This window comes from Macaca mulatta, chromosome 5 (genome assembly GCF_049350105.2).
Source record: "Macaca mulatta isolate MMU2019108-1 chromosome 5, T2T-MMU8v2.0, whole genome shotgun sequence".
In the NCBI taxonomy this organism is placed as follows: domain Eukaryota; kingdom Metazoa; phylum Chordata; class Mammalia; order Primates; family Cercopithecidae; genus Macaca; species Macaca mulatta.
In genome coordinates, this window is record NC_133410.1 from 181,318,392 (window position 1) to 181,343,344 (window position 24,953).

The following is a 24,953-nucleotide window of genomic DNA, read 5'->3' on the forward strand; positions in this document are numbered from 1 at the left end:
TTTTTTTTTTTTTTTTTTTTTTTTTTGAGACGGAGTCTCGCTCTGTCGCCCGGATTGGACTGCAGTGGCGGGATCTCAGCTCGCTGCAAGCTCCGCCTCCCGGGTTCACGCCATTCTCCTGCCTCAGCCTCCCCAGTAGCTGGGACTACAGGCGCCCGCCACCTCGCCCGGCTAGTTTTTTGTATTTTTTAGTAGAGAAGGGGTTTCACCGTGTTAGCCAGGATGGTCTCGATCTCCTGACCTCGTGATCCACCCGTCTCGGCCTCCCAAAGTGCTGGGACCACAGGCTTGAGCCACCGCGCCCAGCCCAGATAATTTTTTTTAATTAAACTGCACCATTTTTTTCATTTACGGCATAGAGAGTCAATATGTGAAACAGAGAATATTAGGAAGATCAGCAACTCCTTAGAATACTGTAGGAGTCACTCAAGGCTACAAGCATTAAGTACTGTATCTTGGTTTAGAGAAGATGACCAACTACACACTTTGAAAAATGCATTCACAGATGAAAACATAAAGAGTTTCTTGCCGATACTGAATAAAGAATGGTTTTAGTACACTTTACCGTATAGCCTCATTAATTTAAAATTTAGCTAAGTTTAGAATATAAAAATTGTTATAGAAAAGTAAATTAGTCTACCATAAGTAAAAAGGAAAGCATATTTATTACCTTATTTAACAGACTTAACATAAAATAGAAAATTGATTTCTACTAAATATTCAGAAAAGTCATGTATTTCTATGGCCTGTAGAATAAAAAATCTTCAGTAAGAACATGTTGCTTCATGATCATATTAATTTTAAAAGGCATCTCATGGATAACAGGTTTGTATTAGTAGCAAAACTCAAAGCCTGATTTGTGATATTGTGAGCAATATTCATAAAGTACATTAATATGTTAAAAGTTACATGGACACAGAGCCACATTAGAACACACTTGCAATGTGTTAACACTTTCAGGGAAACAAAAATAGCAAGAATATTTTGCAAGAAAACAAACAATGTGAAAATAAACAAGTGAGAGATTGTAGGAAATGGAGCCCATAGCTAAAGTTTCAAGTCATTAATATTATGTTTAAAGCAAAAGACTGGAAGAACATGCTCAAACTAATAAACTACTCTTTTTCATTTCCTCTAATGAAAAAGCAGTGTGACACATTAAAATCTTTCATCTTTAATATATGAGGGAAGCAGTCATCCTTGTTAACTTCAGTACAACACTGCATAATAGTTAACTCCTATTTTGGTGGTGGACTATGAATTTTAATCCACAAACTCAGTTGTGCATAATACGTCACAATTTAAATTTTCCTTAGAGCCACTTATTTCCAACAGAATACAGAAAAGGTGTTCATAATATAATTTCATCTATACAAAATGGTGTTCATAATAAAATATTATTTAAATCTTTTTAAAAGGTAATTGGCCAATTAAACAAAAATAATAATAATACAACATGGGGATTTAAAACATGTGTAAAAGTAAAATGTGTGATAACAAAGACATAGACCGGGGGAAGAGAAATGCAGCCATACTCTCAGTAGCTTTTTATAATATATGTGTGGTGACATAATATCACTGGAACATAAACTGTGATCAAAGAAAGATATATGCCATAAACCATTACGATAACAAAGGAACCACTTAAAATGAAGAAACAAGGAGTACTGCTATATCAAAAAGGATAATAAATGAAATTATGAAAAATATCCAGTTAATCAAAAGGAAGACAAAAAAAGGGGAAAGAAAACAACAGGTGAGACAAATAGAAGAGAAAGAAGAAGATTATAGATTTCAACCTAAACACACGAATAATCACATTGAAAGTAAGTGATCTAAATAACACAGTTGAAATGCAAGATGCAAGTATATGTTACCCATAAGAAAACTATTTTAAGCGTAAAGACACAAAGAGTTTAAAAGTAAAAAGATAGAAAAAGTTATAAATACTAGTATTTAGATAACACAAATCCAAATAAAGCTGGAGTGACTACAATAATATCAAGACAAAATAGATGAGAGAGTGAAGAATATTATTAGGGATAATAAAAGTCATTTCATAGCGATAATAAAGTTAATTCATCAAGAACAACAACAACAAAAAAAGCCTGAACATGTATGCACCTATTAAGAGAGCTACAGAAACATGATGCATAAAACTGACAGAATAGCAGGCAGAAATAAACAAATCCAGAATATAGTCATAGATTTCAATACCCCTCTTTCCGTAATTGATACATCAAGGTGATGTAAAGTCAATAAGAATATAGGAGATTCGAACAACACTGTCAACCAACTTGACCTAATAAATATTTGTAGAACACTGTACCCAACAGGAATAGAATACACATCCTTTTCAAATACACATGGAACATTTACCAAGATAGACCATATTCTAGGTCATTAAAATGTCACAATAAATTTAAAAGAATTCAAGTCATACCAAGTATATTCTCTGACCACAATGGAATTAAATTGGGAATTAATAACCAAAGGATCTCCAAAAAATTCCCCAAATATTCAGAAACTAATTATATACTTCTATATAACCTATATGTCAAAAAATAAAAGAGAAATTAGAAAATATTTTGAACTGAATGAAAAAAATAACATGATGTATTCTTATATTTGTAGTAGTCTACTAAAGCAATAGTTAGGAAGAGATTTATAGCACTAAACACCTATATTTTTAAAAAGTCACAAATCAGTTATCTCAGTTTCCACCTTAAATAACCAGGAAAGAAGAGCACATTAAATCCAAAGTAAGCGGAAGGATTAAAATAATAAAGACTAAAGAGAAATCAATGAAATATAAAACAGAAAAACGATAGAGAAAAATCAATGAAACCAAAAGTTAGTTCTTTCAACAGATTAACAAAATTGATAAGCCTCTAGCCAGACTTACTAGGAAAAACAGAAATGATACAAACACGTTAACATTATTAATAATTATGGAAATGCAAAATAAAACCAAAAGAAGATACCACTATATACCTATTATCATGACTAAACTTCAAGACTGACCATAACAAGTCTTGGTGAGGACTTGAAGCAAATGGAACTCAACACTGCTTCCAGGAATAGAAAGTGGTACAGCCACTCTGGAAAACAGTTTGGCAGTTTCTTGAAAGATTAGACATACCTACTACATGATCTAGTTATTCCACTTCTAGGAATTTTCCCAGGAGAAATGAAAGCACATATCCACACAAAGATTAGTACACAAAGTTTATGGCAGCTTGTAATATCCCAAAATGGGAACAACCCAAACATCCATTAACAGGTGAATGGATAATCAATTGCGGTAAATTCATGCAAATAGAATACTACTCTGCAATTTAAAAATAATGAACAATTGATACATGCTACAGCATGGATGCGTCTCAAAATAGTTATACTGAATGAAAGAAGCCAGACCCCCCAAAACATGTATACTGTATAATTCTATATATATATAATTGTAGAAAATGCAAGCTAATCTACAGTGACAGAAAGCAGATCAGTCATTGCCTGTGGAAGGAAATGAGAAGAGATTACAAAGAGACATAAGGAAACTTTGACAAATAACAGATAGGTCCATTTTCAGTGACGGCTGCATGGAGATACACACAAGTCAAAATCTATCAAATTGTACACTTAAAATATGTGCAATCAATTGTACGTCAATTACACAACAATTAAGCTGTTTTTAAAACTCATGGACAAATATGAGTAAAGACATAAATACAGTAAATAAAAAGTTTATTTCTTACCTGTCATTCACACCAATCAAGACAGGAGATACTAATTTATTTAGGTCTTTGTAGGAACATCAATAAAGGTACAGGAGATCCATCTGAATTTATGTTATTATATGTCTAAAATAACCTGAGATACACTGCATGAGTTTTTTATAAATTCATTAAGAAAACAAGATTATTGTGTTTCTGACAATTTGCAATAAAAACCCAACCTAGAATTTTTCTTGCCCACTATCTTTAACACCATACCTCTGGTAGTTCTAGTTTTGGGATTCATTGTGCACAGTGTAAGTTCTGGTGCACTTTGTCTCATGTTTTACACAATCAAATAAGAATATATTTGTATGACTTGGGACTTTTCTATTTGCAGTTCAGCTTAAATAAGACTGAGAGTTTCAGACTACTTATAACCAACACTTGCAGAAGCAATGCTTACAATTGGTAAAGTGTTCTTTGGGGAACTGCACCCGATAAATGTTACAATCCTAGTTTGTTGCAGCTTCAGTTGTAATTCTCTCTGAAATTCAGTGGGTGAAAAATGGGAAAAGATCAGGCTGCTAGAGAGAGGGATAAAATAAGGCACGTATGATTCTTGGATTTTTATTACAAACAAAATAAAAAATTACATGAGAGAGTTTCTTTATATTATTTTCTGAATTCTGCCCACTTTCCTGGGGAAAAACCTAAATCCCTCTTCCAGTCTTGCAATCTCTTCATCTGCATAAAGCCTACATCTTCAAAAAATTCCTAGACTGAAGTAATTAAATCAGGTACTATCTTAGCATGCAAAGTCTTTGAATTATATAATACACTGAAGACAGATTCAGGTTTATGTTCTCCAAGTGGCTCATAAAGCATTACCAAGACTAAGTTCTCAGTTGATCAATAAATTGGTGTCTACTATGGTTATGCATATCTTTTTGTGTATATCAACATTTAAAATGTTGTACTGTTATTTATAAATATCCTTTATTTCAAAAAAATTTTCAAAACTGTCACATCAATTATGTGTTTTTATCGATTTGCTTGATCTGCATAAGGGTGTTCTCTGTTTCATATCCATTTGTATGTAGTTATCTCTCTTCGCCTCCAAACTTTGAAACAGAAACAGTGTTGTGGTAAAGAGCCCTAGCTCAGCCTCACCACACACTAGCCTCAGTCTTGGGCAACATTCCACCTCTTCTGCGTGATTCCTCGAACCGTGCATAGGGATGTTTGTTGTTCACAGGGTCGTTGTGAGGATTGATCAAGGTAATTAGATATAGATCTTATCCTTTAGCCCAGCGCATAGTGAGCAGTCAAAAAATAAATAAACAAGAACACTTTTGAACTGCAAAAACATTTAGGGCAGGGCCCACCAAGTAGTTATAATTATCTTATTACATGAATGCATCCTAGCATGAGTGGAATACTTGAAAATTATTATTTAATCAAAATTAATAGTTCTTAGAAAGGCAGAGAAGGCCTAAAAAGAATAGGATAAAATGAAAAGACTTCGTTTAAATTTCAACTTTAGCACATTAAACAACTAATTCTGGTTGCTTATTTTATTCTAACTAGCCGATTTGTAATTTGTAAATTGGACATGACCTGTTCATAGTAGATGCTTGGTGAATGCGTACTGAGAGATTACTCAAAGATATTGTCTACAAAAGCATTTTCAATACTTTTATCTGTCTGATAGAATAAGATCCCTTTAGTTTGGGGAAAAACCATAAAATTGAGTGATATTTCTCACTTTATGGGTCATTATTACTCATGTAGTAATATTTCTCATTAATGACAAACAAGTGGAGCAAATGTGGCTCTGCAGGGCAATTGTTGCATTAAAACTTGAACTGCAAATATTTAATGCTCACAAGAATTTTTCTCCATCCCCACCCATGTCCACTTTGGTAACAGACCCAAGAGAACCCTATATCCACTTACAGAGAACCAGTGCTGAAAATTCCACACAGCTGACCACTAAAACATATCTTGAATTTTACTTTTTTCCCAAGCAAAATGCCGTTGTCTGTAATGTTCATAGTCCTTTAAAGATTATTTTGTTCATTTCACAGGTCTCCTGTTATGGCTGGAGGTCTCTTTGCTGTGGATCGGAAATGGTTTTGGGAATTGGGTGGCTATGATCCAGGTTTAGAAATCTGGGGCGGAGAACAGTATGAAATCTCTTTTAAGGTAAGCCCCAAGACCCTCTTCACACTATGTCTACAGAATTTTGACAATTCTGATAGAATATCAGCATGTTGCTTTGTGACCTATGTTCTGGGATGACTTAATAATGATAATAGACATGTCACCTTCCCAAGTGAGCTCTTGTAGTTTCTTTCTTTTTTGGTTTTTGTTTTTATTTTTCTTGATATATAATCATTATACATATTTGTGGGGTACATGTGAAATTTTGATATATGTATGCAGTGCATAATGATCAAATCAGGGTAACTGGGATATCCATCACCTCAAACATTCATCTTTTCTTTGTGTTGGAGATATTACAATTCTTCTCCTCTAGCTATCTTGAAATATAAAATAAATTATTGTTAACTATAGTCTCCCTACGTGTGTAAGGCCATTTTTGCATTGCTATAAAGAAATCTCTGAGACTGAGTAATTTACAAAGAACAGAGGTTTAATTGGCTCACAGTTCTGCAGGCTGCACAAGAAGGTGGTGCTGGCATCTGCTTCTGGTAAGGGCCTCAGGAAGCTTTTAGTCATTGTGGAAGGCAACAGGGAGCCAGCATGTCACATGGTGAAAGCAAAAGCAAGAGATACAGGGGTGAGCTGCTACACACTTTTAAACAACCAGATCTCACGAGAACTCACTCACCAGCAAGGGGATGGCGCTAAACCTAATTCATGAGGAATCCATTCCCCATGATCCAAACACCTCCCACTAGGCCTCACCTCCAACACTGGGGACCACATTTGGACATAAGATTTGGAGGGGACAAACAACCAAACTATATCACTACAGTAGTGTCAATACTAGAACGTATATCTTCTATTTAACTGTATTTCTGTACTCATTAACCAAATTCGCTTTTTACCCCCTCCCCACCCCCACTCCCTTCTATTTCCAGCCTCTGATAACCACCAGTCTACTTTCTACCTCCATGAGATCAACTTGTTTAGCTCCCCATATGAACTAGGACATGGGATGTTTTTCTATGCCTGACTTATTTCACTTAAAATAATGAACTTCAGTTCCATCTATGTTCCTGGAAATGATAGTATTTCATTCCTTTTTATGACTGCATAATATTCCATTGTGTGTATATACTACCTTTTCTTTATCCATTCATCCAATGATGGACACTTAAGTAACTATTGAGACCATCGCCACAAAAAAAATGGGAATGCAGATATCACTTCTACATACTGATTCCTTTTCTTTTGAAAATATACCCAGCAGTAGGATTACTAGATTATATAGTAGTTCTATTTTAGTATTTTGAGGACCCTCCATACTCTTTCCCCTAATTTCCATATTACTTTGCATTTCCACCAACAGTGTAGGAGCATTTCCCTTTCTCTATTATTTCAAAGACAAAAAATTAAAAAATGCTGCATCCTTGCCAGCATTTTTAAATTTTTTGTCTTTGAAATAATAGCCAGTTTAACTTGGATAAGATATAACCTCAATGTGGTTTTGACTTGCATTTCTCTGATGACTAAAGATGTTGAACATTTTTCGTATACTTGTTGGCCATTTGTATGTCTTCTTTTGAGAAATGTCTATTCAGGTATTTTGCTCATTTTTAATTGAATTATTTGAGAGGTTTTACTATTGAGTTGTTTGAGTTCATTATATATTCGGGTTATTATTTCCTTGTCAGATGGATAGTTTGCAAATATGTTCTCCCATCCTATAGGTTGTCTCTTCACTTTGTTGATTGTTTCCTTGCTCTACAGAAACTTTCTAGCTTGATATAAATTTGTCTATTTTTGCTTTTGTTGCATGTGCTTTTGAGGTGTTACCCAAGAAAAATCTTTGCCCAGACTAGTGTCCTGTAGTATTTCCCCAGCATTTTCTTCTAGTAGTTTCATAGTTTGGGGTCATATAGTTAAGTTTTTAATCTATTTTTGGTTGATTTTTGTATATGATAAAAGATAAAGATCTAATTTCATTTTTCTTCTTATGGATATCCCATTTTCCCAGCATCGTCTATTGAAGAAACTGTACTTTTCCCCATTGAATGTTCTTGGCACCTTTGTCAAAAATGAGTTGGCTGTAAGTGCATGGATTTACTTCTGGGTTCTCTATTTTGTTCCATTGGTGTATGAGTCTGTTTTTATGCCAGTATCATGCTATTTTGGTTACTATAGCTTTGTGGTATAATTTGAAATCAGGTAATGTGATGCCTCCTGCTTTGTTCTTTTTGTTCAGGACCACTTTAGCTATTTAGGTCCTTTTCTTGTTCCCTTCAAATTTTTGAATTTGTTTCTGTCTCTTGTGAAGAATGTCATTGGTAATTTGATATGGATTACATTAATTATTTATATCATTTCAGGTAGTGTAGAGATTTTGACAGTATTAATTCTTCCAATCAATGACCATGGTATATCTTTCCATTTTTTATGTGTCTTCAATTTCTTTCATCATTGATTTGTACAGATTACTTCACTTCTTTAGTTAAATTTATTCATAGGTATTTTTGAGCTATTATAAATGGGATTGTTTTCTTGATTTCTTTTCAGATTGATTTCTGTTAGTGTAAAGCAACTTTTATTGAATTAATTCATCAGTTCCAAGAACTTTTAGTGGAGTCTTTAGGTTTTTCTAAAAATAAGATCATGTCATCTGCAAAGATATTTTGACTTCTTCCGTTACAACTTTGATGACCTTTGTTTCTTTTTCTTGCCTAATTACTCAGGCTAGGACTTTCAGAACTAGGTTAAATAAAAGTGTTGAAAGTGAGCATTCTTGTCTTGTTCCAAATCTTAGTGGAAAGGCTTTCAATTTTCCCCCTTTCAGTGTGATTTTACATGTGGGTTTGTAATGTATGGCTTTTATCATATTGAAGTATTTTCTTTCTATATCCAATTTGTTAAGAGTTTTTATCATAAAAGAATGTTGAATTTTACCAAATACTTTTTCAGCATGTATCAAAATGATCATAATATTTTTGTCCTTGATTCTCTTGGTGTGATATATCATAGTTATTGATTTGCATATGTTGAACCATCTTTGCATCTTTAGGATGAAGCCCACTTCATTATGGTGAATGTTCTTTTTAATGTCTTATTGAATTATGTTTTGTTTAGGGTTTTTACATCTATGTTTATGAGGAATATTGGCCTATAGATTTTGTATGTGTGTGTACTTGTCTAGTTTAAGTATCAGGATAATATTGACATTATAGAATGAGTTTGGAAGAATTCCCTCCTTTCGATTTTTTGAAATAGTTACAGTAGAATCGGTATTAGTTCTTCCTTAAAAGTTTGGTAGAATTCAGTAATTAATCCATCAAGTGTTGGGCTTTTCATCGATGAGAGACTATTACTGCTTTGATTTCATTATTCATTATTGATCTCTTCAGGTTTTCTTTTTCTTCATGGTTCAATCTTCCTAGGTTGTGTATTTACAAGAATTTATATATTTCTTCTAAGTTTCCAATATTTTGGTATATAGTTGTTCATAATAGTCCCTAACAATCCTTTGTGCTTCTGAGGTCTCAGTTGTTATGTCTGCTTTTTCACTTCTAATTTTATTTATTTGAGTCTTCTCTCCTCCATTCTTAGTCTAGCTAAAGATTTGTTACATTTGCTTACCTGTTTAAAAAATTGGCCAGGCGCTGTGGCTCACAACTGCAATCCCAGCACTTTGGGAGGCCGAGGTGGGCAGATCACAAGGTCAGGAATTCAAGACCAGTCTGATCAACATGGTGAAACCCTGGCTCTACTAAAAATATAAAATTAGCTGGGCATGGTGGCACATGCCTCTAATCTTAGCTACTCAGGAGGCTGAGACAGGAGGATTGCTTGAACCTGGGAGGCGGAGGTTGCAGTGAGCTGAGATTGCACCATTGCACTCCAACCTGGGCAACAAGAGCAAAAAACTCTGTCTCAAAAAAAAAAAAAATCAATTTTACAGTTCATTGATCTTTTGTATTATTTTATAGTATCTATTTTTAAGTTCAACTTTTATTTTAGATTCAGGGGATACACGTGCAGGATTGTTGCAAGTGAATATTGTGTGCTACTGCAGTTTGGGTTATAACTGAATGCATCACCCAGATAGTGAGCATGGTATCCAATAGGTAGTTCTTTAACCATTGACCCCCTACTCCCCACCCCTCTTGTAGTGATCAATGACTTTTGTCCTCTTATTTATTTCCATGTGTACCCAATGCTTATCCTCCTCTTATAAATGAAAACATGTGGTATTTGATTTTCTGTTACTGCATTAATACTCTTAGAATAATGGCCTCTAGTTGCATCCATGTTGCTGCAAAGGAAATTATTTTGTTCATTTTTTATGGCAGTGAAGTATTCCATGGTGTATATGTACCACACTATCTTTATTCAGTCCACCATTGATGGGCACATAGGTTGATTCAATGTCTTTGCTATCATGAATAGTGCTGCAATGAACATGTGAGTGCATGTGTCTTTTGGTAAAATGGTTTATTTTCCAATGATTTATTTTCCTTTGGACATATACCCAGTAATGAGATTGCTGGGTTCTATTTTTAGAACCAGCAACCAACCACCAGCATGGTAGTTCTGTTTTTAGTTCTTTGAGAAGTCTCCAAACTGCTTTCCCTAGTGGCTGAACTAATTTACATTCCCACCAACAGTGTATAAGTGTTCTTTTTTCTCTGCAGCCCTGCTGACATATTCTATTTTTACCTTTTTTTTTTTTTTTTTTTTTTTTTTTGAGATCTAGTCTCACTTTGTTGCCCAGGCTGGTGCCATGGTGCAATCTTGGCTCACTGCAACCCCCACATCCTAGGTTCAAGTAATTCTCTTGCCTCGGCCTCCCATGTAGCTGGGACTACAGGCACCTGCCACCATGCCTGGCTAATTTTTGTATTTTTTGTAGCAATGGGGTTTCCCCATTTTGGCCAGGCTAATCTTGAACTCCTGACCTCAGGTGATCTGCCTGCCTCAGCCTCCCAAAGTGCTAGGATTATAGGCGTGAGCCACCGTACCCGGCGTCTATTTTTACTTTTTAATAATAGCCATTTGGCTGGTGTGAGATGATATCTCATTGTGGTTTTGATTTGCATTTATCTTATAATTGGTGATGTTAAGCATGTATCAATATGTTTTTTGGCCACTTGTATGTCTTCTTTTGAGAAGAGTCCTTTGCCCACATTTTAATGGGGTTATTTGTTTTTTATTTGTTGATTCATTTAGGTTCCTTATGGATTCTAGATATTAGACCTTTGTCAGATACATAGTTTGCAAATACTTTCTCTCATTCTGTGGGGTATCTGTGTACTCTGTTGATAGTTTCTCTTGCTGTGAAGAAACTCTTAATAGGCCACACTTGTCAATGTTTGGTTTTGTTGCAATTGCTTTTGAGTTCTTAGTCATAAATTCTTTGCCAAGGCCAATGTCCAGAAAAGCATTTCCTAGATTTTCTTCTATAATTTTTATAGTTTGAGGTTGTACACTTAAGTCTTTAATCTATCTTGAGTTAACTTTTGTATATGGTGAGAGGTAGGAGTCCAGTTTCATTCTTCTGCACATAGATATCCAGTTATTCCAGCACTATTTACTGAATAGGAAGTCCTTTTCCCATTGCTTATTTTTGTCAAGTGGATATCCAGTTATCTCAGCACTATTTATTTAATATGGAGTTCTCTTCTCATTGCTTATTTTTGTCCACTTTGTACAAGATCAGTTGATTGTAGGCATGCTGCTTTATTTCTGGGTTCTCCAGTCTGTTCCCATGCTCTATGTGTGTTTTTGTACCAGTACCCTCCTGTTTTGATTACTGTAGTCTTGTAGAACAGTTTGATTTTAGGTAATGTGGTACCTCTGGCTCTGTTCTATTTGCTTAGGATTGCCTTGGCTATTTGGGCTCTTTTGTTGCTTCCATATGAATTTGAGAATAGTTTTTTTCTAATTCTGTGAAAAACAACATTGGTAATTTGACAGAAATAGCATTGAATCTATAGATAGTTTTGGATAGTATGGTTATTATAACAATATCTATTCTTCCAACCCATGAGCATGGAATTTTTTTTTCATTTTTATGTCATCTATTATTTCTTTCATCAGTCTTTTGTAGTTCTCCTTATAGAGATTTTTTACATCCTTTGTTAGTGTAGTCCTACATTTGCTTTTGTGTGTGTGGCTATTGTAAATGAGATTGCATTCTTGATTCAACTCTCAGCTTGAATGTTATTGGTGTATAAAAATAGTACTAAATTTTGTACATTGATTTTGTATACTGAAACTTTACTGAAGTCATTTATCAGGTCTGTAAGCCATTTGGCAGTCAGTGAGGTTTTCTAGTCATAGAATCATATCATTAGTGAAGAGAGGTAATTTGACTTCTTTTCCTATTTGGATGCTTTATGTTTCTTTCTTTTGCCCAAAGAAAGTAGGACTACCAGTACTATGTCAAATAGGAGTGGTAAAGATGGGCATCCTTGTCTTGTTCCAGTTCTTAAGGAAAATACTTCCAGCTTTTGCCCATTCAGTATGGTGTTGGCTATGGGTTTATCATAGATGTCTTTATTATTTTGATATATATTTTTAATGCCTAGTTCATTGAGGGTTTTTGTCATGAAAGGATAATGGGATTTATCAAAAGCATTTTCTACATCTATTAAGATGATTATATGGGCTTTGTTTTTAATTCTGTTTATGTGATGAATCATGTTTATTGATTTGCATATGTTGAACCAGCCTTACATCCCAGGAATGAATTAGCATCCCATGGTGAATTAGCTTTTTGAGGTACGACTGAATTTGGTTTGCTAGTATTTTATTGAGGATTTTTGTGTCTATGTTCATCAGGGTGATTTGCCTGTAGTTGTCTTTTTTCATTGTGTCTTTGTCAGATTTTGACATCAGGGTGATACTAGTTTCATGGAATGAGATAGAGAAGAGTCCCTTCTCATCGATTTTTTGGAATAATTTTAATAAAATTGGTACCAGTTCTTCTTTGTATGGTTGGTAAAACTTGGCTGTGAATCCATCTAGTCTGGGCTTTTATTGTTTGCTGGTTTTTCACTACTGATTCAATTTCAGAACTCGATATTGGTCTATTCAGTATTTCCATTTCTTCCTGAATCAATCTTGGGAGTTTGTGTACTTCCAGGAATTTATTCATGTCCTCTAGATTTTCTAACTTGTATGCACAGAGGTGTTCATAACAGTCTCTGAGGATCCTTTTTATGTCTGCGGAATCCGTTGTAATGCCTTCTTTGTTATTTCCGATTATGCTTACTTGCATCTTCTTTTTATCTTTGTTAATCTAGCTAGCAGTCTATTGATCTTGTTTATCCTTTCAGAGAACTAACTTTATTTTGTTGATCATTTGTAATGATTTTTGAGTCTCAATTTCATTTAATTCTGCTCTGACTTTCATTATTTATTTTTTTCTGCTAATTTTGGGGTTGGTGTGTTTTTGTTTTTCTAGTTCCTCTAAGTGTAATGTTAGATTGTTAATTTAATGTAGGTGTTCAGAGCCATAAGCTTTCTTTTTAATATTGCTTGTTTGCATCATAGAGATTTAGTATGTTATGTTTCTGTTTCCATTTACTCCAAAGTCATTCAGGAGCAACTTGTTTAGGTTCAATGTAATTGTGTGGTTTTGAGGGATACTCTTAGTATTAATTTTTATTTTTATTCCACTGTGGTCTGAGAATATGCTTAGTATGAATTTGATTTTTTTGAATTTATTGAGACTTGCTTTATGGCTAAGCATGTCGTTGAGGTTAGTGTATGTTCTGTGTGCCAATGAGAGGGATGTATATTCTGTGGCTGTTAAGTGGGGTATTCTGTAGATGTCTATTTTGTCCAATTGGTCAGGTGCTGGATTTAAGTCCAGAATTTCTTTGTTAGTTTTCTGCCTCAATGACCTGTCTAACACTGCCAGTGGGGTTTTAAATAGTCCCTATTATTGTGTGCCTAAGTCTTTTCATAAATCTAGAAGTACTGTTTTATGATCTGGGTGCTTCAATGTTCAGTGCATATAGATTTATAGTAACTAAGTCTTGTTGTTGAATTCAACCATTTGTCGTTATGTAATGACCTTCTTTGTCTGTTTTTACTGTTTTTGGTTTAAAGTCTGTTTTATCTGATATAAAAATAGTGACCTCTACTCTTTATCGTTTACCATTTGCATAATAGATCTTTCTCTATCCCTTTCCTTTGAGCCTATGGGTGTCATTACATGGGAGATTGGTCTCTTGAAAACAGCAGAAGATAGGGTCTTTTTTTTTTTTCATCCAACTTGCCACCCTGTGCCTTTTAAGTGGGGCATTTAGACAGATATGTGAGGTTTTGATTCTGTCATGATGTCAATGGTTGGTTGCTTCATGGTCTCAATTGTGTAGTTGCTTTATAGGGTCTATAGACTATAGACTTTTTAGGGTCTATATATGTTTTTGTGGTAGCTGTTATCGATTTTTCATTTCCTTGTTTGGAGCTCCCTTTAACATATTTTGTAAGGCGAGTCTAATGGTAGCAAATTCCCTGTCTGGAAAAGTTTTTATTTCTCCTTCAGTTATGAAGCTTAGCTTGAGGAGACATAAAATTCTTGTTTTGAATTTTTAAATTTAAGAATGCTAAAAATATGCCCCCAATCTCTGACTTATAATGTTTCTGCTGATGAGAAACATATGAGGTTGATGATGAGGTTCCCCTCATAAGTGACATAACCCTTTACTCTAGCTGCCTTTAAGATTTATTTCTTTGCATTTACCTTGTAAAGTCTGATGACTGTATGTCTTGGGGATGGTCATCTTGTATAGTATATTACAGGAGTTCTCTGAGTTTCTCAAATTTACATTTCAACCACTCTGGCAACATTGGAAATTTTCTTATATATTATATTCTCAAATATATCTTCCAAATTGCCTATTCTCTCTTATTCTCTCTCAGGAATGCTAAGAAGTCATCGGCTTTGTCTCTTTACATAATCCCATATTTATTGTTGCTTTTGTTCATATTTTCAGTTCTTTTTATTTTTGCCTGACTGGGTCTTAGAGCTTTTATATTCTTTCCTCAGCTTGGTCTAGTCTTTTGTTAAGACTTCCAACAGTATTTTGAAATTTTCATAGTGAATTTTTCAATTCCAGAAGTTCAGTTTAGTTCTTTCTTAATATGGTCATGTCATTGTTCAAGTCTTAAATTGTTTTTCTGGCTTCCATGCATTGGCTTTCAATTTTCTCTTGAATTTCATTGAGTTTGCTTGCCATCCAAATTCTGGATTTTATTATTGAGCTTCCTTGCCATTCAGACCCTGAATTCTATGTCTGTTATTTAAGACATTTCAATGTGGTTAGGATCCATTGCTGGGGAGCTAGTGCAATCCTTTGGATGTAAAGAAATGCTCTGACTTTTTGTATTGCCAGAGCCCTTCTCATATGAGGAGGCTGGCAATTCTTTTTCCTTTTTAAATTGCTCTACTATGGATGAGGCCTTTTGTTTTTATATATTATTTTTCCCTTGAGGGTTTTTCTGTGGTGTATGTTGTGTATCATTGATTGCCTTCATTTCTGAATGCTTTCAAATGGTCAGGGCTCTGTATGGGCTCCTTACTTGTGGATAGTTTCCTGCTTTGGGTTTCACAGGTGTTGGGTGTTAAAGAAACTTTTTCTTTGGTGGTGTAATTCAGAATCTGAACCAGTACATGGCGCTTAAGAGTAAGGGCCAGAAGATAGGCTCTTAGCCAAGCTCCCCTTGGAGCTTACTGTTGTGTTGTCAGCTTTGTTCATATTTTTAATTCTTTTTCTTTTTTTTTGGTTTGTGTGTGTGTGTGTGTGTGTGTGTGTGTGTTTTTACTGCTGCATATGCACTTGCACCTTTTTGTTGTTGTTACTGCTGCATATGCCATATGCCCTTACTCTTTAGTGGCCTGGAGATGGGAGATGGGGTGCAAGAGATGACTCCTTCACCAACTCCATTCTGGGGTCTTGGTAGAGCCCTTTTCAATTATTGGTGTTGCATCCGTGATTTCTTAGTCTCAAGCGAAACTTTGGCAAACTGCTTTCCCTCCTCCCTCAGGGGCAGCCCAAGGCAAGGTTTACGTCACCAGGAAATCCACGATTATTTAGGGACCTACTTGTCCTCTGAGCTTGGCAGAGTCAGAACAGGTTGTGGTGTGTGTCTGCAGGTGGTCTGGTGATGCAGTGGGTCAAGGGCAGAGGATGCCCAGGCAGGACAGTAATACCATACATGTGGCACCCACGGCCTGCTGTTCTTAGCCCAGCAGACAGCTGTGGGGCCAACCCAGCTCACACTTGCCCAACCCAGTAAGTCTGCAGCATCTGCCCCAGGAGTGGGCCTGACAGCTGGGCTTGTCCCAAACCTTCTGTGCCAAGATTGCTGGGCAGTTCCAGGTGTTCCACGCTGTAGGGATCCCTGAGGAAAAAGGTGCTACTGGCTAATAGGCCACACCCTTCCCAAAACAGTCTTGTCGAGAGAGGGACACTCAGCTCCCACACCAGCACACAAACCTGTGTATCATTCTTCTAAGTGTTCTGAGTGTGGAGCATCCTCCCCTCCTCAAACTCAAGCCAAAGATCTCAGCTCCAAACCGCTGGACAGTGTACTCGAATCCTGGGGGTTTTGGGACCAGGCCTACAGTTTTGTCTGCTGAACCCTCACTGCCCAGAGCTGACTGTGCTGAAGGAGCCAAACGACTCCCAGGCAACCAGCAAAACACTCAGGCAGGACAATGAAAGCTGCGCTGTGGGCACCTTCCTGAGGGAGTGACCAGGCAGGCAGTGTTGGGAAGATCTGGTCGACAAGGGGGCACATAGATCAGATGCACCCCAATCCCATGGAAGAAATAGCCAAGGCCTGCTCTCTCCCAGCTTGGCAGAAAGCAAGAGCTGTAGTCACTCAGAACAAGATAGAGAGCCTTGGGGGGATGGGTACCTATGGTCACATTTTGTTGCAGCTGCAGTGTGCACTGCAAAACCTTCTGGGATCCATGCAGGTTTGTGCTCTTCCTCTGCCTTATCTCCAGGCAGTTCCCTCTGCCAATTCAAATGCCTGTGGAGGTCATAGGACCTCATGTATCTAGGATCCTAGATATCCACAGTGGAAGTGTGGAGTCCCGGAGCTCCTTCGCTAGCCTCTTCCTTAGGACCTAGTCAGGTTTGGGAGCTGGTCCTCAACATTCCCCAACTCCAGGCAAGCTTCCCAGCTTCTTCCCTCTTCAAACATGGTGTCTATGTCACCTATCAACTTTCAGTATTTTCTTTCAGAAGATCTGTTCAAAGTGTGATGGTTTACTCAATCTTTTGGTTCCTCTCAGTGGGAGAGGTGTCTCAGCTATGTCTAATTAACCATCTTAGTTCAAGCACTGTTTTATTGTCTCAGTTTCACATATTTATGTTCTGATCTTTATTATTTCTTTGATTTTGCTAATTTGAGGATTGGTTTGTGCTTGCTTTTCTTGAGGTGCATCATTAGGTTGTTTATTTGAAGTATTTGAAGTTTTTCTATTTTTTATGTAGGCGTTTATTGCTGTAAACTTCCCTCTTTGTACTGTTTTTGCTGTATCCCCTACATTCTGGTGTGTTGTGCTTCCAATTTTGTTTCAAGAAATATTTCAATTTCCTTCTTAACATCTTCATTGACCCGTTGGTCATTCAGGGCATGTTGTTTCCATGTACTGGTATATTTACAAAGTTTTGCTTTCTATTGATTCTGGCTTTATTTGATTGTGGTCAGACATGATTTCAACATTTTTTAATTTGTTGAGACTTTTTTTTGTGGCCTAACATATAGTCTATCCTGGAGAATGTCATATGTGCTGATGAAAAGAATCTGTATTACATATTAATTGGATGAAATGTTCTGTAAATGTCTGTTAGGTCCATTTGTTCTAGTGTATAGTTCAATTATGATGTCTGTTTGTTAATTTTCTGCCTAAATGATCTGCCCATTGCTGAAAATGGGGTGTTGAAGTATTCTACTATTATTGTATTGCATTCTATCTCTCCCTTTAGAAATGTTAATATTTGCTTTATGTGTCTGGGTGTTTTGGTATTGGTATTGGGTGCACATGTATTTACAATTGTTATATCCTCTTGCTGAATTGATTTCTTTATCATTATATAATGATCTTGTTTTGTCTTTTTTACAGTTTTTTTTTTTTTTTTTTTTTTACCTAAAGTCTCTTTTGCGTGACTGCTCTTTTTTTACTTAAAGTCTCCTTTGTATAGCTGCTCTAGCTCTCTTTTTATTTCTATTTGCACTGAATAACTTTTGTTCTCCCATCACCTTCAGTATATGGGTATCTTTATAGATAAACTGAGTTTCTTATAGGCAGCATAAGTTAGGTCTTGTTTTTTTAATTCAGTCACTGTGTCTTTTAATTGGAGAATTCAGTCCATTTATATTCAATGCATTATTGATAAGTAAGGATTTACTACTATCATTTTGTCACTTGTTTTCTAGTTGCTTTGTAACTCTTCTTTTCCATTCTTTCTTCTTTCCTGTCTGTCTTTGTGGTTAAGTGATTTGCTCTGATAGTATTTTTCATTTGTTGCTTTTTACTTTAGTGTATATATTCCACACTTTTCATTTTTAGTGTATATATTATAGATTTTTGCTTTGTGGTTACCATGATGTTTACAAAAATCATCCTATAGTTATAACGAGTTACTTAAAATGATACCAACTTTGATTGAAAATAAAGAAAAAGAAAAGAAACAAACTGAAAAAAAACCTATACACTTTTCCTCTCTTCTCCCCTCACATTTTAAGTTTTGATGTCACAGTTTACCTTTTCATGTTGCATATATCTTAACAACGTGTTGCAGTTATTATTTTTAATGGTTTTGTCTTTTAGTTTTCTTACTAGATTCAGTTTCCACACCATGATTGATTAGTATAATAATCACATTTATGTCCTTTTCTTTTGGTGTCATGGACTCCCTTAAGCATTTCTTATAGGACAGCCTAGTAGCAATAAATTGCCTTGGCTTTTGTTTGTCTGGAAAAGTCTTTCCTATTCTTGTTTTTGTTTGTTTTTTTTGTTGTTATTTGTTTGTATTTTTCCTTTCAGCACTCTGAATATATGGTTCCACTCCCTCCAGTCCTGTAAGGCTTCTGCTGAGAAGCCTGCTGTCAGGCATAGTATAACTCCCTTAAATGTTATTTGCTTATTTTCTCTCATTGCTTTCAGAAATTTTCTTTGTCTTTTACCTTTGTGAGATTGATTATAATATGTTTTAGGGTATTCTTGTTTGGGTTGAATAAAATTAGATACTTTTCACTTTCTTCTGCCTGGGTATTTATGTCTCTCAAGGTTTGGAAAGCTCTCTGTTATTTCTTTAAAGAAATTTTATGTTTATCTGTCCATGTCAGTTCCCTCTTTAACTCCAATAAACTGAATATTTGCCCTTTTGAAGTTGTCCCATAGACTCCATAAGCTTTCTTCATTTCTTTTTATTATTTTTCTTTTTTCTCTTCTGTCTATATATTTTCAAATAGTCTATCTTCAAGCTCACTGACTCTTTTGTTTGATCAGTTCTGCTATTGATGCTTTCTATTGCATTTTTCATTTCATTCATTGTATTTTTCACCCAGGATTTCTGTATGATTTTTTATTATTCTTCCAATCTCTCTGTTAAATTTCTTTGATAAGTTTTTGGGTTATCTGTGTTTCCTTGAGGTTCATTGACTTCCTTAAGATAGCTGTTTTGAATTCTTTGTCTGAGAGGTCACACATCTCCTCACTTTAGGGTTGATCTCTAGTACCTTACTTTGTTTGTTTGGTCATGTCATATATCCCTTCATGTTCTTGATGCTTGTGGATGTGGAACAATGTCTACACATTGAGGGATTAGGTATTTATTTTAGTCTTCTTTGCCTGGTTTTGTTTGTGCCTGTTCTTCTTCCAAGGGCTTTTCAGAGATTCTAAGCAGACTGACTATTATGTTTCCTGATTCCAACTATAATCACTGCAGCCATTTCAGCAGTAAAGAACTCCCTAGGCCCAGGCATTCTACAAGTCTTTGAAGGACTCTCAAGTTGATGTGGTTTTTTGGCCCAGACAAACCTGGGGAATGCCTGAAGAAGATACTTGGGCAGTGTGGAAACTCTGGACAGGGGCTCAAGCCTAGAAGACTGTCCCAGTGGCCCAGACAAGCATGTCTCCCAGCAGATCCCTGCACAGGCAGGATGGGTTCAATTGCAACAAGGAGGACTAGGATTGAGACTGGACTCCCTCAGGATCTGCTATGGGAAGGAAGAAAGGATGCCTGTCACACTGGCTCAAACTGGTATATGTTTCCTAGCAGGTCCCTGCACAGATAGGATAGCTCCCTGACTGCAGCAGGAGGGGTCAAAGCTGATACTAGGCCGTCTTGTAATTTGGTGTCAAATAGAGACTGGAAACCCCAGTCTCAGCTCAGAGGGTGCATGTAACCCAGCAGGTTCCTTCACAGATAGGACAGTTTCCTGATTGCAGTAGGAGAGCTGGGAACTGATACTGGGCCTCCTAGAGGTCTGCTGTGGGACAGAGGCTAGCATTCCTGTCAAAATGGCTCAGATGGGTCCACCTCTCCCAGCAGGTCCCTGCACAGATGGGATAATTCTCCAACTGCAGCAAGAGAGACTGGAGCTGAGACTAGGCCTTCTTGGGATCTTCTGTGTGACAGAGGCTAGAACCATCTCCTTGGTTCAGAAAGGCAAACATCTTGGTTCAGAATGGCAGGCCTGAGCACATACAGGATAGTTCCCCAACTACAGTGGGAGGGGTGAAAGCTGAGATTGAGCCCCCTCGGGGATCTGCTGTGCGTAGAGGCTGGAAAGCCTGGTCTCACTGGCTAAGAGGGATGCATGTCTTTCAGCAAATCTCTGCACAGACAGGATAGTCCCCTGATTGCAACAGGAGGGTTTAGAGCTGGAGTAGGCCCCCTAGAGACCTGCTGTGGGACAGAGATTGGAGACCCTATTTAGGCAGGCTCAGACTCAGGCTGCAAGGTATGGGCAATTTGCCCTCTGGGTCCTTGTGAGAGCCGCTCTGAGTTAGGAACTCAGCTGAGAGAGGCTAGAGCAACACCATGGCAATTTTCAGGCTCACTGCCTAACTTGATGTCAGTGGGCAGATGAGCCTTTCTTCCAATATGCTAATGTGCAAGAGTCCTTCCAAACCTCTTGACAAGTAGTTTTGGTTGTAGGCTTAAAGCAAAATGGAGCTATAACCAAGTTCCCCGGGGGACAGCTTGCTTGAACTTGGAAGCAAGCTCGATGGGACAAAACACGTACCTTGGTGTTGGTCCACACTCTCAAAACAACCCTCCTAGGTCTTGGGCTCCACTGGGGTTTCACAAACTCCTACCTGAATGTTGAAGCTTCTTCAGAGAGACTTTTGACTGTGGATGGGTGCAGAATATTTGTTTTTGTAGGGGGATATGAGCAGGTTGCCTTCCATTTTGCCATTTTGGTGATGTCGCTCCTCCCAAGTAAGCTTTTGAATGAGAGAAACTACTTCCTTCTAATCTTTCAGTGAGATGTAGCCATGTCATATGCAAAAAGAAATAATTCAAGCTTTCACTTGCAGGGAGGAAACTTGGTACTCTAATAGATCTGCTGCTCCACTACCGAGTGTGTTCCTTCTAAAGCACTTAAAACATACAGGTAGAAGAATTAAGACAAATTAAAATGAAATACACCAAGTTACTGAAGTTTTTGATATTTGTATGTTTTCTAGAAAGAGTAGGCCAGATTTTGATCTTAAGCAATTATTTCAAAATTGCAATAACAGAAGAGGAAACTTAAAAATACAAATGACAATGTGGCTAGGTGCCATGGCTTACGCCTGTAATCCCAGCACTTTGGGAGGCCAAGGTGGGCGGATCACGAGGTCAGGAGATCGAGACCATCCTGGCTAACACAGTGAAACCCCATCTCTACTAAAAACACAAAGATTAGCTGGGCGTGGTGGCAGGTGCCTGTAGTCCTGTAGTTCCCAGCTACTCGGGGGCTGAGGCAGGAGAATGGTGTGAACCCAGGAGGCGGAGCTTGCAGTGGACCGAGATGGTGTCACTGCACTCCAGTCTGGGCCACAGAGCAAGACTCCGTCTCAAAAAAAAAAAGAAAAAAAAATACAAATGACGATGTACAGCTCTTCTTCATATGTCTCATATGAGCAAGTTTTTTGATTATTTTTATCTGAAATTGCCCAGTTCTCTACTTACTTTGATCAGTAAAATTACATACTTTATTACATATATATACACACACGTATATATTTAGGTAAAGTATCAAATTTCAGAGCTTATAAATAAAAATAATTGTGATAACATATGAAGATGCTAACCAAAGGAAAATAAAGAGCAAAAGGTTATACTCCAAACTACCAAGTTGGGTATTTTATTTCTTGTTTTATTTTTTTGAAATGGAGCCTTGCTCTGTCACTCAGGCTAGAGTGCAGTGGCGCAATCTCCACTCACTGCAGGCTCCACCTCCCAGGTTGACGCCAATCTCCTGCATCAGCCTCCCAAGTAGCTGGGACTACAGGTGCATGCCACCACACCCGGCTAATTTTTTGCATTTTTAGTAGAGATAGGGTTTCCCTGTGTTACCCAGGATGGTCTCCATCTCCTGACCTTGTGATCCGCTCGCCTCAGCCTCCCAAAGTGCCGGGATTACAGGCATAAGCCACCGCGCCCAGCCCAAGATGGGTATTACAAAAAAAAAAGGTCTCATAAAGTAAAAGAAAACTTTTTTCTCTTTTTCCTTGATTACAGTCATTATTTATTAGAAATGTAGGTGGATTCTTGCAACATTTCTCATACAGAAATCTCTTAAGTAAATCAGTTGTTGCTAAGTACTTCTAATATAAAATCAAACCAGTTATTGCTGAGGAAAAAAATGCATTCTGAATATAGTACAAGTCAAATGCAAGAATATAGCTAACTTTTAAAATTTGTGCATAAAAAGCAAATGATAAAACTGATTTTATTAAACTGTAACAGCTATATTCAACGTGTTAACAGAAATGTTATGTTGTCTTCAAAGTGTCGTAAAATAAGTATTACCAAAGTGAAACTCAGGAAGCATAATTGTAGTCTTCAGAACATCTAGAAATTTCCCTCTCACTGTGGTGGCAGTAATCCCTGAAATACCTTCTATTAAATTAGTGCTTATTTTCCCCACCACTCAAACACATCTAATTTCACATCTAAGGCACTTTTAAGACCTTTTTATAGATGCATTGTTTAAAATATTTGAATTTACTAATGGTTTTTGGGGTCTTCTGTTATAGCAATAGTTGTACACTTTGTTACATTGTGTGTGGCAGGAGGTAATACTAATAATACTAGTAACTATTGAAATAGCATCTACTACCTTTACTTAGTAGTGTTACCAGAAAGGGGTCTGGATCCTTACCCCAAAAGATGGTTCTTGGACCTTGCTCAAGAAAGACTTCAAGTTAACCCATAGAGTAAAGTGAAAGTAAGTTTATTAAGAAAGGAGAGGAATAAAAGAATGGCTACTCCACAGGCAGAGGAGCCCTAAGGGCTGCTGGTTGCCCATTTGTATGGTTATTTCTTGATTGTATGCTAAACAAGGGGTAGATTATTCATTCCTCCCCTTTTTAGACTAGAGGGTAACTTCCTAATGTTGCTATGGCATTTGTAAACTGTCATGGCATTGGTGGGAGTGTAGCAATGAGGACACCCAGAGGTCATTTTTCTTGCCATCTTGGTTTTGGTGGGTTTTGGCCGGTTTCCTTAATGCAACTTGTTTTATCAGCAAGTTCTTTATGACCTGTATCTTGAGCAGACTTCCCATATTATCCTGTGACTAAGAATGCCTTAACCTCCTGGGAATGCAGCCCAGTAGGTCTCAGCCTCATTTACCCAGCCTCTATTCAAGATGGAGTTGTTCTGGTTAAAATGCATCTGACAGTAGTACACACCAGATGCTGAGCTGAGTGCTTTGTGTGCATTATCTAATTTAAAATCATAACTCTAAAAGGTGGGCATTCTCATTTCATTTTACAGATGAAGAAACTGAGATTTAAAATGTTAAAGATTATTAGATTAATTTTTTTAAGTTTTAAAAAATAAAATAAATTACCCAATGTCACTTAGGAATTAAAATGTTATGTTTCTGTTTAATTGCAGGGAATGCAGAAACATGAAATTTTCTGACATCCAAACTATATATACCAACACCATTCTCAAGTCCATTGTTAACCTTTTGATCCCTACCTAATGGTTTCTCTCATTAAGACTAGTCTCTACACTGAAGTCTATTAATACAGCAACAAAATTTCTGCTGATCCTGAAAAACTACTATTGATTATCAGATATTGTTCAAATATTAGCTGGGTGCAAAGTTTACAATTGCACCTTGAACTGGAAGAACAAAATATTACATTTCATCCTTAAAGAGAAAAAGAAAAGCATTAAAGCATTAATGAATTCTCAAAGCATTAAAGAAAAAAAATGGGATTGCTGTTTTTGCAGTATCACCAAAATTCAAGGGATATTTTTTAGTTTTCACAGTTCAAGAGGTTTTTTTCTTGAATTTTTTTAATTCATGAATTCTTTAAGCTTAAAGTGTTATTCAGAAAATTCCTATTAAGCAAGAGATGCCTGGCTTTGAATAGTAAACTGGTTGGTGGATAAAATTGCTATTGAAAATCTGGAGAGTTTGCAAAATATATATTTTGCATTCTAAATCACAAAAGTGTTTTTTAGGCAGCCATAAACTTGCATCTTGCACTTCTCTGTCACTTGTATCTATCACATCTCTTCTAGTGACCTGAGATTTTATTGCCTCACTTTCCTATTTTTCAGTTATCTGTCATTCTGAAGGATATAATTGGAATGCAGCCCTACCGTCTTTGTCTAGAAACCATGGCAACAGTACTGGAAGTTCAGGACTAAATTGCCCCAGGTTGTTTGGTGGGAATGATAGATTCTTTGGCGACAACTCTGTCTTAACAGGGTCCCATTTCAGACGTAGTCCTTCATTCTTCTCACTATTGTTGCTGACCCTGGGGGTTCCTGTCCCTCCCTGTTAGTATTTGTAACGATGAAGTTAAACTGA

The 24,953-nt window shown here is 36.6% G+C and overlaps 1 protein-coding gene across 2 annotated transcripts in view; it reads left to right on the forward strand.

Annotated features, from left to right (window-relative positions):
• GALNTL6 (polypeptide N-acetylgalactosaminyltransferase like 6) overlaps nucleotides 1–24,953 on the forward strand; it is a 1,218,179-nt gene that overhangs the window by 1,055,351 nt on the left and 137,875 nt on the right. For both annotated transcript variants that reach the window (XM_001084788.5, XM_001084905.4), the window contains one exon: nucleotides 5,801–5,918. In XM_001084788.5, coding sequence (XP_001084788.2) covers nucleotides 5,801–5,918 — 118 coding nt within the window. The remainder of the gene's footprint in view (nucleotides 1–5,800; nucleotides 5,919–24,953) is intronic.